We start from the raw sequence: 14,158 nt of genomic DNA on the forward strand, positions 1-14,158 counted from the left end.
CCTCCCACGTGTATGTATTTTTCATCTTAATGTTTGTCTCCTTCCCGTTCAGGAAATCAAGACCTCTACCCTAAACTCCAGAGCCACATACCCAACTGTTACCTTGATATCTTTACTGAGGTGTCTCTAAGATCCTTTCACTCAATTAGCAATAATCGCACCTCGGATAAACCTCATTGGCTACGATACTGCCACTGCGCAAAGCTGATCCTTTCACTCAAAGTATCCAAAAGGGAACTTGTCATCTTCCTCTACCCTCAACTTGTTCTTCTCATGGACTTTTCTAGCTCTACAAATGATACCAACATCCCCAAAGATGCCTCAGCCAGAAATTGGGGTCATCCTCGAATCCTACCTTATCCATCACATCCAACCACCCAAGGTTCATCTAATTACTTTCCACACTAGCCCTTACACCAGAAAGGGTTCAGAGTTAGGAAAAGCAAGTATCATAGAAGTGAATCATGAGAGAGCAACTCTAACAACTTCCCTCAATTCAAGTAAGAGAAGCAATAAAGATATCTCAGAAATGGAAATTGAGAGAAATGGCTATAAACTACCAAGAGAAGACAATATCTTTACTAAATGGCCTATTCCTCTCCATCACTGAAAAAGACCAATGAGACTTTCTGACTTTATACTGAACTCAATTAGCTTATGGGTCTATGTGGCATCAAATATTTCTTCTATAGCTGCAACGGGATATGGCAGAAAATCAAACTTTTCTATGCCCTTAAACAGGACAACAAAAATGTCAAAAAATAATAATAAATGGGGGATGAGTGTTTGATAACCACAAGCTATAATCTGTGTCAAGGTGTAAAAAGGCTGAATTGCTATAAGAACAATTTCTGTCAGAATATTTCACACTATACCTTTCTTTCCTTTGATTTTCCTTCTTTTGTTTTTTCTTTCAAGACTTGGGAGTTCGGGAGAAGATCCATCCTGAGAAGAGAAAGAAAACTGAGTAATATTAAATGTGTACAGGCCATTACTCAGGAAGGGAAAAAAACAATCAGTTCTAAGACCATTATACAATATTCTTCATTATTGCTACCACCTCTAACAGGACACTAGGAATCTCATGCACAAGGTCTGAACTCAAATATTAGCTGAATGTACATGATTAAAAAACTAAATAAAACAGGCACTTGGGTGGCACAGTTGGTTAGGCGTCCAACTCCAAGTTTCAGCTCAGGTCATGATCTCGGTGTTGTGAGACTGAGTCCTGCATCAGGCTCTGTGCTCAGCACAGAGTCCGCCTGGGCATTCTCTCTCCATCTCTTTCTGTCCCTCCTTCTTATGCACAAGCTTGAGCTCTCTCTCCCTCCCTCCCTCCTTTAAATCAATTAGAATCTTTTTTTTTTTAAAGATTTTATTTATTTATTTATTTGACACAGAGAGAGAGATCACAAGTAGACAGAGATTCAGGCAGAGAGGAGGGGAAGCAGGCTCCCCACTGAGCAGAGAGCACGATGTGGGGTTTGGTCCCAGGACCCTGAGACCATGACCTGAGCCGAAGGCAGAGGCTTTTTTTTTTTTTTTTTTTTTTAAGATTTTATTTATTTATTTGACAGACAGAGATCCCAAGCAGGCAGAGAGGAGGCAGAGAGAGAGAGAGGAGGAAGCAGGTTCCCTGCTAAGCAGAGAGCCTGATGTAGGGCTCGATCCCAGAAACCTGGGATCATGACCTGAGCCGAAGGCAGAGGCTTTAACCCACTGAGCCACCCAGGCGCCCCTGAAGGCAGAGGCTTTAGCCCACTGAGCCACCCAGGCACCCCAAATCAATTAAAATTTTTTAAAAAATAAACAAAAAACCCCCAGAACAGAACCTGAGGTCAAGCACCTTCCTACCATCCTAGAGGTGGTGAAGCACTGGGGCTAAGGCAAAGCATTTCACGTTGGTAAAACAAGGTATAGTAAGAAGTACAGACAAAGCCAATAATGCATATACCTCATTTCACTGTGGCAGTTTCTACTTTACTAGGAAATCTTCGCAACAGAATCTTTACAACAAAAAGCTATATAGTCTACATGACAAGCCCCTAGATACAAGCTTTGTTACAGTACAAACTTTCATTCAACAATATCACTACAGTGTTCAACTCAAAGGAGCAAAGCAAAGTTGGGATTTGAACCCAGGTCTACAAGCCAAGCCCTTAACTACTCTGCTTTACTGCCTCAGCCCCTTAATTAAGGAGGGCATGTGATGTAATGACCACTGGGTATTATATAAGACCAATGAATCACTGACCTCTACCTCTGAAACCAATAATACATTACACATCAATTAACTAAATTTAAACTTAAAGATGGAAAAAAACGCAAACATAAAAAATGGAAGGTGAAAAAAATAAAAATAAAATTTAAAAATAAAAATAAATAAAAAATAAAGGACACAGCCCATTTTCTCCCAGTGTCACATTCCAGACTGTATCACTACCAATAATTTCTTCTTTTCAGAAAGGGTTCCTGAAAGGGTTAGGCCGTATTAGCGACAGAGACGCCAGAAGAGAAGTGGTGTCAGTGAAGGAATGGCTTCTGAAAGGGCCAAGCTGGGTATGTGAGGTACAAAACACTAACAGACTAAAAATATTTCTAAGACTCTGTTCACATAGACGCACTCTAGTAGTATGAAAACTACCTTAGCATTGAGCCCGAAGGTCCTGGATCTGAAAAGCACTCATGGCCTACGAATGCAACACTAGAATGCCTTTCTTGAGCAGCAGTTCAGAATGCATGATGAAAATAAAGTTACAGCTGAAGGTGTGGCTTACTCCTTAGTCAGGTAATACAAAGAATCACCAGCTTGGAGACTAGTTTTAGAGATGACTTCATATTTTCCTAGTACTGTACATTCATATTTGATGACATCTCACTTAGTAGAATGACTCAGTGAAAGACACCAATAGGATAAGAACATGAAAGTAGGAGCCTCACAAACCTATGTCAGAGTAGGAAGCAGAGGGAGCCCAGCTACCCAGAGAAAATTAAACAGTTAAATCTTTCCTATAATGGCCAAGTCACCCCATGAAATGCCCTACAACCAGCACGGGCAATCATACTCACGCCAGTGGCTCTTCGCTTCTTCCGCACACTCTGGCCGTCATTCTGTTCGGCCCCAGAGGTACAGCTACTGTCTGTGGCTGCGTCTGCCAAACTGGAGATTCCGAGGGCTGAGGATGTATTTGATGACAACGAGTTTCCTTCTCCATTACTCTCCTGGGTATTCTGGTTCTCTGAAGATGGCGTAGAACTCTCCTGGCTGTTCAGGTCTTTGGCCAAGTGCATCAAAGGTATTATTCGGTCAGAAGACAACTGCGCACTATGTCGCCTTGGACTTGCGACATTGTCGGCCCTTTCACCTGTTCTGAGTGAGGCAGCCACAGGTGTCACTTCTTGCTTAAGGCCCATGGTTGTTGTCTGACTCTGGGCAGCCCTCAACGAGTTACTAGGTGAAAAAATCTGCTGGGGCTCATTTTCTTTACCTGTACCTTCCTCACTGAAGAAGCTATACACAGAAGGAGCTCTGTCCATGATCACGCTGCTCTCAGAGAGGCTTCGCTTCCTGGCCAGGCCAGGAGATGAAGAAATGGAAATGCCTTCCCACTGGAATCCTTCTAGATTGGACAGATCAGGTTCCCCATCCAAATCCAAGACCTCGTGTTCATTTTGAACTAAGGGCACCATTTCTATGCCAAACCTTCAGAAAAAAAGAAAAAGCCCCACAAATCACACATGGTTAGGGGAGAGGGGGCACCCCTTAATGAGATTACAAATATACATAAGATGGTTTCTGCCCTCAAGAAGCTCACAGTCTAGTAAGTGCTCCAGACACAAAGTAAATAACCATCCGTAAGTACTACCATGTAACCAGTACTAAATTGGAGATTTGTGCCCAGTTATGAGAATACATTTGAGGAAGTAAAAATTCGGAGTTTTATTAGTTTGGAGTTTTTCTGAACCAACAACAAAAAATTTTTAAACAGACCACAAGTCTAAGCCAAACAAACAAAAATATTTACTGAACATTCACGAGTGCCAGGCACTAGGCTAAGAACAAGAACTTTAAAATCTCAATATTCGAGTGGTGGAAAAGGGTGCACAATAAATATGCTATTTCAACAGGGATAAAAATTGAAGCCTGAAGGGTTGTATAATTATAACGCAGCAGGCCGATTTTCACACAGCAAACCTATGCTGAATGCTGCTTTACCGTTCAGAAAAGTCTAGCTCCTCCACCTAAGAGGAACAGCCAGAATATCACACAAGTACTTAAGAGCAAGTATTTTGTGACTACAAATACAACGCCCAGAGTATATATAGAAGGGTAACTGTTTATAGGTAACAAGATAGTGACACTTAAAAACACAGCTCATTAAGAGTGAGAGGTAGATACGGATCCACAGATACACTCTCTCATGCTGCCACTCTCTGGCCCCCGTAGCTAAAGTGATGGATTTCTGATCAGCTTTTGTGCATCCCCATCTCATTCCTTAGAGGCTGATGTGCTTCTTTGCAACCTGAACTCCCTGGCAGGAAATACTCTTGTTAATGTTACAGAGTAGCAATTGCTACTCTGTATTACAAACAGTAGCAATTGCTACTCTGTATTACAAAGAGCAACTGCTCTTTGATACTCCAACCAGGCATCTACAACATGTATTTCTTAGAAACATTTAATTAGTAAGTAGAATTCCCTTGATCGGGGTCAAAAGGTGAGTTTAAAAGAAAGAGAAATGGGATACTAAAAAGAGGCACACACCTGGGCAAGCCTTTGCCAAGCTCTTGCTTCTTCTTGGTTACTTGCTGGATGACCTGTTCCCAGTTGACGTTTCTCCGAGATGCATTGAGAATCTGTCGAAGGGTTGGCTTGAGCCCAGATTCCTTCTCCGTCTCACCCTTTCGATGACCACTGATGTTGCGAATGCGGCGAGCGCTATTGAGATTTGGCTCGGGAAGGTGTGCTCCAGTTTTGCTCTTCAAACTAATGTGCCGGGTTAGATCTCTCTGGAGAGAGGCAGGAAAGCCAAGCTTACTGAGTTCAGGCAGAAGAGGGCCTGAGGACTGACCTAGATCATTTTTCTGCAGCTCTGCATCCAAGCTAGCACTCTCAAAACCTTCTGTTTCGTAAGATACATGAGATTTAATGGGGTCATCCACCTGTGCATCTTCTAGAGACGTCTTCAGGTCCAGCAGTAAGCCAGAGGATGGACTGGCTGCAGAGGCCATTTGCAACTCAGGTTCTTTCGGATGAGCTGTTGAATTACATGCATTGGTGGAGAGTTTTCTGCATGTTTTCAGGTTTGGGTCATCCCCTTCTTTCTCATCAGCGATGTGAGTGCTGCAGGATAACATTTCTGTAGTGGCAGAGCCCAAGGTTCCAATTTTTGATCCATGCTTTTCCGTGTCAGAGAGCTCCCCATCGCTTTCCTCTTCGGGTGTGTGTACCTGAAACTCTATCTTCAAAGATCCTTTTTCAGACTCTTCAACATTCCTACTTGCTTTTGCAAAGTTCCTGGTCCTTTTAGAAGTGCCAAGAAGTGGGTTTTGCAATGACTCATGACACTGTAGCACCTCTTTGGCTTTTTGTAATGTATCACTGACATTTTCGTCAGGTTCTCTCTGAGTGCCAAATGTACCTTTATTCCCTTTTAAGACATGAGGACATGAACTTCGCAGTTTGGTTATGTAAGACCCAGGACTGTCTTCCGTAGTGGGTTTGTTCAAGGGATTGGAGTGTTCTCCAGGAAAAAAAGAATTTGTTTTGGGGTTTTTTGAGGGATTCTTTAAATCTGGCTTTTGAGGAACTGACTTGGTGACCGGAATTGGAAGGAGTGCGGATTTTAACGACGCCATCTTACTTAAGTGAGGCTCTTGTTCGTGCTTTTCTGTAACAGGGGAATCCCTCACCGCCTCGTAAGAAGCAGCGCAGTCAGAAGGGGCCTTGTGAGTAAGGGATCCACTATTTGTTTGTTTTTGTGTTTTCAGCGCTGGGGAATTCTTTATTTCGTCAGTCTGGGGCTCTGGTGTTCCTGTGGTTGTCAAGCTGAAGTCAAAGAAAGGCTTCTCTATCACTTCTGCCTTGTTACCAGGAACTTCCTTCATTCCTGATTGTAATTCCAGAGTCTTCTGGGAAGGGTAAGGAGTCCAGCGATGGAGCTTGTCCCTCCCTACACTGCCACTCTTCCCACCCATTTTGGAAGCTATGGGATCTGTTTGTTTAGAAGTTTTGCTTTCCAGCTGCTCAAAATTGAAGTTGAGTAAGCCTTCTGAAGGAAACTTATCACTTGTAAATCCTTCCGAAGGACCTCTATATGCGGCAGCCGTACCAACTTTGTCACTTTCTTGCCGCTGCCAACTATATCTCTCTTGACTGTATTTGTTGGACTTAGATTTCTTGTTCCACAGCATAGTGAGGTCTTCCATCTGACAGTTAGGATTTCTGTTTCTGCCTGCTGGAAATTTGTCTCCGGGGCCACTGTAATTCCAACTATTTGTACTACGTACACTGGATTTCCAGTTTCCGTTGCTGCTATTCATATGCCAACTGGAAAAGCCACCTGTTCCTTCAGAATGCCAACCGGAATTCCTTCCTGTACCATTATGACTCCAATCTACCGTTCCGCTATTTGGATGCCAACCACCTCCAGAATTACTATGGTTGTGAAACCAAGCTGAGGAGGCTCCTGTAACACCCTTATGCCACCCGGAGCAGCCTCTTGGTCCACCATTATTCCTCAAAGAATGTGGAAAGTTGTTTTTCCTAGTATTATTAAAGCCATCTTTCTCCCACTTCCAGTCTCGCTGAGGAGGTCCACGATGGTGCCATGCTGGCTGACTGTAGCTCTCTCTGTCTTGGTAAGGGATTCGGTCTTCTCGTCTCCATTGGGGTCGCCTGTCATCAGAGTTTATTTCTTGGCTGCTATTGGAAGGTTCATCTTGTCTGGAAGAGAAACAGTTTTCCATTAGAGATGTAAAGAAATGATCACGCTTCATTTAGAGGCAGAGCACATCAAACTTCCCCACTAACTATCTCCTCAGTTACTTAGAATATATAATAGAGTCTATTTTTATTTCTAATAGTGGCTGCTTTCCTATCTTTAATACAGCTCAACTTTTTTTTCACCATTGATTTAGACATTAAACATATCTTGTTTTGGGGCGCTTGGGTGGCTCAGTGGGTTAAAGCCTCTGCCTTCAGCTCAGGTCATGGTCTCAGGGTCCTGGGATCAAGCCCCACATCAGGCTCTCTGCTCAGCGGGGAGCCTGCTTCCCCCTTTCTCTCTCTGCCTGCCTCTCTGCCTACCTGTGATCTCTGTCTGTCAAATAAATAAATAAAATCTTAAAAAAAAAAAAAAAACATATCTTGTTTCTGCTATCACCTCAGAAAAGTTAAAAATCTAACACATTTATACTATCCACCTTTTCCTACTCCTATTTTTCTTAGCAAGTTCTGGGACTTTTGTCCCTGTCATCCAATTACTGTTTTTACATTATGCTCCTTTCTGAAAAGAAGCACAATTACATGTGTGGCTTTGGCTAGTTATCAGAGTTAATACAATTTAAATTCAGCTGCTCTTAATACTGTGGATTTTTGTAGTTGTAGGTTCTTTCTCAAAAAACCCAGTTTCTTAACCTATTGTAAATGCTAAGATCTCACTTTGCATCATCGCCTTCAATAATAAACACTTCACCAGGCACACATCCAATGGCTGGAGCAAAAGAGAACTCTTATGTATAGTTCCCATTCCTGAAAGGCTTACAGCCTAGCTGAGAAAGTGAGATCACAAACAGGAGTAAAATAGCAAACACCGAATAAGCAGCGCCCGCAATCAGTGCTATAAGGAGCTCAGTGAGCTGGAGGGTTTTATAAAGCTGCAGCTGTTTCAACTATTCGTGTTAGCCATGGAGCCCACAGACACATGGGTAATTCTAAGTCACCATTACAGGAATAGATGTAAAACACTTTCCTCTACAGACTGCCCGTGGTGCGTCTGGCATAGGGCTTAGCGTGCAGTGAGTGCTCGAAACACAGAGTTATAGCAGCTAAAACGTACTGAGGACCAACCAACTGTCAGGCCTCCGAAGCATTTCATATAGAGAATCTCACTAAGTTTTTACAGCCCTGAAGCCATTCTTCTTATTCCTACCTTTTGGATGAGGAAACCAAGCACCGGAGAGGCTAAGTAGCTTACCCAGAGTAAGACAGCCAGGCAGTGGCACAGTGGAGACATGGACCTCGGCAATCTGATTCTAGCATCTACATGCTTCTCTGCTGCAGCTCAGAGAGACTGGATATCCCAAAACTAAGTTTCTGCTGTTGGGCTCCCTCCTCTTAATCAGACTTAAACGCAATACTGACTTGAAATGGTTCTAAAAGCTTCTAATGTCTCTAAGATTTTGGAAATTTGGAATTTCTTCCTTTTTCACAAGATGGAACTAAATGCTAATTCACCTCAAAGTTCAAACATCTACTGACATTATGAATCACAACCATTTCTAGACAGGAGACCCTAAGTCCCCAAGTGACAAGTGTTATTACAGACATGTGCAGGATTTTTGTAGTATCATTGACCAAATTGCTTTTTGCTTTTGTTTCTAAGCAGTATATAACTTTTGACATCCAAGGAGACTGGACGGCTGACTTGGCTGCACTTATGGGATCCAGAAATGGGAGAACCAGGCAATAAATCTGTCACAAAGTAGAATTCCTAGATGGCCCTGAATTAGCTAGATCAAGGGAACAAAGCATGCAGCCAAATCCATAGCCCAGAAAAAGCAATCTACATCAAAAACCTCAGGAAGGAAAAAAGAAAAAAAACTTCCTACAGAAATAAGTAGATGACTATATACAAATCACCAAAGAAGGGTATCAGAATATTCAAAGAATATTTACTATGATATGAATGTCTAATTTACTGAGAAGCTCTTTTACCTTCTAACTTAATTTTAGTTATCTATATAGATATAGTTATCTATACATAAGCTAATAATGGCACAAGTGTGTAAGGAAAAAATAAATGTTAGTCCTTTAGAGACTTACAACAGTCTTAAAACAAGAGTAAACTACAGCTATACTGAAAGTAATAACAATGTCATTTGAAGGACTAAAGCAACTAAAGGGGTTTAAGAACCATACTGTTACATTTTGAGACTAAGAAAGTCTCCTTATTCAAAACACTTATTCAAAACACCTGCAGCATGTACAGTGAAAAACTTTTTATGCTAAACTTCTAACTAAAAATGAAGTATATAGCAAATAAAACTAGTATTCAAAAAGAATCTTTAAAATTAAAAAAACAAAATTTGATTTTAGAATTTGTAATGTTTCTAATTATATTCTAAGACTTTAAAAAATTACCCAACCACTTAACCAACTCTCTCCTTCACTGAAAAGAAAAAGAAATCTGAAAATTTCTGCTTCATTAATTAAACTCTTTAGACCACAACTCAGTAATGCAAAAATACAAAAGCCTAATACCTGAATTATAGATGTAGGTATCAAATTATACAGTACGAGCTGGAAAACTTACATTGATCTTGACACTGTCAAACTTAAAATACAAATTTATTCAATAAATATTTACTGAAGCACTAAATTATAAAGGATAAATCAAATTTGGTAGAAGCACCATGTTAATTCATATTAGGCAAAACATTTTTACCTAATGAATGTAATAAGAAATACTACACTAATACATTTCCACTAGCAATTTTGGATACCAAATAAAATAGCTCACTGGTGTCCAAAAAAAATTGGAACCAACAAAAACAGTTATATACATAGTTATCAACACAGTAAAAATTTCAGATATTTTGCACCTGTAGCTAATTTTTATAGAGAGGCAATACTGAGTTTGTTTTTTTTTCCTGAGGTTTTTTTTTTTTTTTTTTAAACAGACAGTACAGTAGTTCAAGGAAGGATTCCACTGACCTTTTATGCATAAGACAGCAACCTCAAGCTACCCTTTGCAATGAAGGTAAGTCTGAAAGCTACAGGCTAAAAAGTATAGATTTGGAAAATGTATTCTCTACTATAACCTATTTCTGACAGTCTTTTTAAAAATCAAAATCATTACTTACCGACTTTGTTCTTTCCTTTGTTTTATTAACTGAACGAGTTCCTTGTCAAAATAATCTTCTTCCTCTTCTTCTCCCTTTCCATCATCTTCTCTTTCCTGGGCATCCACATTATCTTTGTGCAACTGGCTAGAAATGTGCTTTGCATATGCAGAAAGACCCACTTCTGTGACCCCACACACTCGGCACTCATGACTACTGTCCCTAGGGAAAGAGGGAGATGAAGGACATTCAATTCTCCCCACTGGCATGGCACACTCAACAGATCTCTTACAGTTTCCTCTGAAAAACACCGCACACTTTGGCACAGTGAAAGATTAGTGCTAATCAATTTCAATGCTCCTTTCATCACTTTTAGTAAGTTTGCTCGTAAGTTATTTTTGAAATGATTGTTAAGATTCTTTTCCAGCAATCAAGAGGCAACACACTTCAGAATACTGTAGTTTAGGAGGAGAAATCTTCTTGAATTGCTGTACTTAAAATCTTGCCAGAGGAAACATGGTGAAAGGGGAGGCAGGGCAGGGGGCTCAGAGCAAACAGAAGTTGCTCTAGAGCACACCCATGATGCCAGCTGCACTCAGGAGCCTGGTGACAGCGCTGACATTTTATCCCAGGCTCAAGAGCTTTCTCCCAGTGACAGTTAAGGGGTGGAGAGAAGGGTACGCAGCCTAGCCAATCCCAACGTGCATCTAAATCGGAACAACGGGAGCTCTGCCTGGAATGTGAAGATTCCGGACCCCAGGGCAAATGATAAGAGTGGCTCAGCAGACTTTTTTGGTCTGTATGATACATGTGACCTACATTCTGCTTCAGAAGGGCTTATTTAAAAGGGAATGGAAAGCATTTCAGTTGTAGGAAGTTAACAGCTGTGCTAGGCAAATGGTTTTTCTCAAGTTTCAGAAAATGCAAAAGTTCAGAGAGAAGCAAAACCGGGTTCTAAGTTCAGAAAGCAACTGAGCAGATTTTTTTTTTTTTTTTCCCTTTTACTTTACACAGTCAATAGTAAATGTCATACTTGGCCAGTTTAAGAAGCCAAAATCTTGAATCAACACCCAGAGCTGTAGTAGATGAATGACTTAACAGCTTTTTTAGCTTCCTGAAATCCCTTGATTGGTTCAGCTGTCTGTGCAGCCATGGGAAACACATGAACACTGTGGGCACAAGTGTGATGAACAGACAATAACAGCCATTCAATAATGGCTCAATGGGCTTAACTCTTACCACTTCTCTTGGGTTTACACTAGTGATATTTTTGCATTTCCTATGCCAATATCTATTTTTCATTCATTCACTCATTTATTTATTTTACCAACAGAAACTAACTACAATGTATATCCCATGGATACTTGAGAGACACCCAGGAAAAACGAGTAACTTCCCTAGGTAACCTAAGCCACCAACTTAAATACCATTTTCAGCTAAAGGCAAATTAAAAAAAAAAGAAAAAAAGAAAAGCAGGAAGGAGCACCAGTTACTGGAGGTAACCAGGAAATGAAAGGAAAACAATGGTAAGGGTAGTTATGTAGAAGATTTAAGTTGATGCTTTCTCCACTGATAAGGTTCTCTCCCCATTATGCTAATCTTTAAAAAAAAATCAACACAAAAAGACATGCTGTCTTTGATAAGACAGACAGACAGACAGACAGACAGACACACACACACACGCACACACATGCACTACACTGCTCCTTCTTCCCCTCACATATATCTAAAAAGACATGGTGGAATTCACATCAATTAACCAGAAGAAAACCTCAAAACTGAGCACTTCATTTACCAAAAGATGGTTTCTATTACTGACAACCTGATCATTCATTAAACAAAACAAAACCAAAAAAAACTTGCTGAATACCTACTAAATTCTGGGCATCATGCTAACTATATGATTACAGTTGTCTAGCATGACAGAAATAATAGCCAGTAAATTAAAACAAAACGTGGACACCTGGGTGGCTCAGTTAACAGGTTAAGCGTCTGCCTTCTACTCGGGTCATGATGCCAGAGTCCTGGAATTGAGTCCCGTGAGCCTGCTTCTCCCCCTGCCTCTGCCTTTCTCTCTGTTTCTCATGAAAAAATAAATAAAATCTTTCCAAAAAAAAATTAAGAGATTTTCACCTTGTAAGAATCATGGAAAACACCTCAGAAAAATGGAGAAAAGTCCTAAGTTTTTAACTTTTTTGAACTTTGTAACCTCAAATGCTCTGGATACAAAGCAGTCTCTGATATTAAGATTCATTTAATGAATTCTGATCAAGGACCCTCAAAAACCTCATTATCTTACTAATGTATATCAATATTCTAGTTCATTCTAATCCTCCAAAAAGCTTAAATCTATTATTTCACCGAACATTTTCCACTAAAGAATAATCCTCAAATTCCTCCAGTTTGCCAAGGATACCCCTACTCTTCCCTCAGAATTATGATAGTTCATATGAAGTGTTTACTTGTAACAGAAATCAAGCCTTTTCTCAAGGTAACACAAAAAGAAGTTAAAAATCAGTATAAATCTGTCCGGCACTGGAAGAATCTGAAAACTGCAACTAACCTAGAACAGATGGTTTACACTATCATAAAAAATCGCATCATACTTGTAGTGAGCACAGCCTAAGGTGCAGGGTGTTGTATCATTACGTCTTGCACCTAAAACTAATGTAACAGTGTGTCAACTACACTTCACTTAAAAAAAATAATTTTTAACGTAAAACATAAAAGTTAAAAGAAAATTCAAATCAACTGTATTTTCTGGTTAGGAAATCTTTTGGGCTTTAAAGTCTCTAAAACTATGGAAAATGTTTTAGTCCACTTTTCTACATAAAAACTTAGAGAAGTCTAAACTATATATTGCAGTCCCAAGGACATCTTTCCTAAAGGCATTCTTGAATAAAATTCCTGCTTATACCCTTACTTCTAAAATGCAAAGAATTTTTCTTATGTTCAAACCACCAAAATCCCTCTCCCTTTACAGATATAACTAGAAGACCACACTGTTTAAAATATTAAGGAATGCAGTGTAGACAATATTTAACTCTGTTAAAAATAAACATCCATAATCATAAACCCACACACTCTGCAATCCCCAAAGCGCAGGCATATGTTGGATATGTAACAAATACTCAAACACAGATTTTTAAAACATATGTGCTTTCCTTGTAAAAAAGGATATTAACCATAGCTCTAAAGTATATATATATGTACATATTTTTAAAGATTTTATTTATTTATTTGACAGAGAGAGATCACAAGTAGGCAGAGAGGCAGGCAGAGAGAGAGGAGGAAGCAGGCCCTCCGCTGAGCAGAGAGCCCGATGCGGGGCTCGATCCCAGGACCCTGAGATCATGACCCGAGCCGAAGGCAGAGGCTTAATCCACTGAGCCACCCAGGTGCCCTCTAAAGTTATATTTAATAGAAAAACACCTAAAGAGATCTGGCGCACAAGAGTAAAGGCAGTAAGCGTAACATAAATGAATTCTAGTTTAAAAAGAGGGAGAGAATCTTTACAAGAAATGTCAAAATGAGAAAAGAAGAGAATCACATTTATCCAAGGAAAGAATGGATTAGGATAACCACATCTCTTAAAAACGAAATGTGTCCGTGTCTGGAGGAAAGTGTATTACCTGTTCTACATACAATAGGCATTCATGCTTCTACATATGATGTTAGGGAAACCACATATTTAAAAAGTAAATGGCAAATTAAATAATATTTTAATGATGCTACTTTCCAATTCTCTATCAATAGCCAGTTAAAATATTTACTACTTTGTATAACTATATAATTACTGGGGAACATGTACTGCTTTACTTCTTGACTAATAAAGGCAAAAACTATCCTCAGGACATTTAAAGGAGGGCCCAAATTAACTTCATCCTGTTACCACACAATTTCCTCTCATGTGTGGAAGGCAAAGCCTTAAGATATTCTACCCATAAGCTTTTCTTTATTAAGCTTGCTCTAACTATACCACAACAGCTGGTCGATAAAGAAAGGTCTGTGTCCTTTTAATAGCATTTATCTGTAGAAACAGGCCACACATCTGAATAAGTACACAGGAAAAAAGAGAGAAATGTTCCAGATG

General features: G+C 39.9%; 1 protein-coding gene and 1 pseudogene across 3 annotated transcripts in view; both read right to left on the reverse strand.

Annotated features, from left to right (window-relative positions):
• The window catches only part of ZNF106 (zinc finger protein 106), a 65,480-nt gene that overhangs the window by 22,199 nt on the left and 29,123 nt on the right, over positions 1–14,158 (reverse strand). For all 3 annotated transcript variants that reach the window (XM_046008379.1, XM_046008378.1, XM_046008377.1), the window contains exons 4-7: positions 10,087–10,287; positions 4,766–6,946; positions 3,070–3,703; positions 876–945 (exon numbers count right to left, since the gene is read on the reverse strand). In XM_046008379.1, the coding sequence (XP_045864335.1) occupies positions 876–945; positions 3,070–3,703; positions 4,766–6,946; positions 10,087–10,287 (3,086 nt within the window). The remainder of the gene's footprint in view (positions 1–875; positions 946–3,069; positions 3,704–4,765; positions 6,947–10,086; positions 10,288–14,158) is intronic.
• Positions 54–206, reverse strand: LOC123945282 (annotated as a pseudogene).

Source organism: Meles meles, chromosome 6, assembly GCF_922984935.1.
Source record: "Meles meles chromosome 6, mMelMel3.1 paternal haplotype, whole genome shotgun sequence".
Taxonomy (NCBI): Eukaryota; Metazoa; Chordata; class Mammalia; order Carnivora; family Mustelidae; genus Meles; species Meles meles.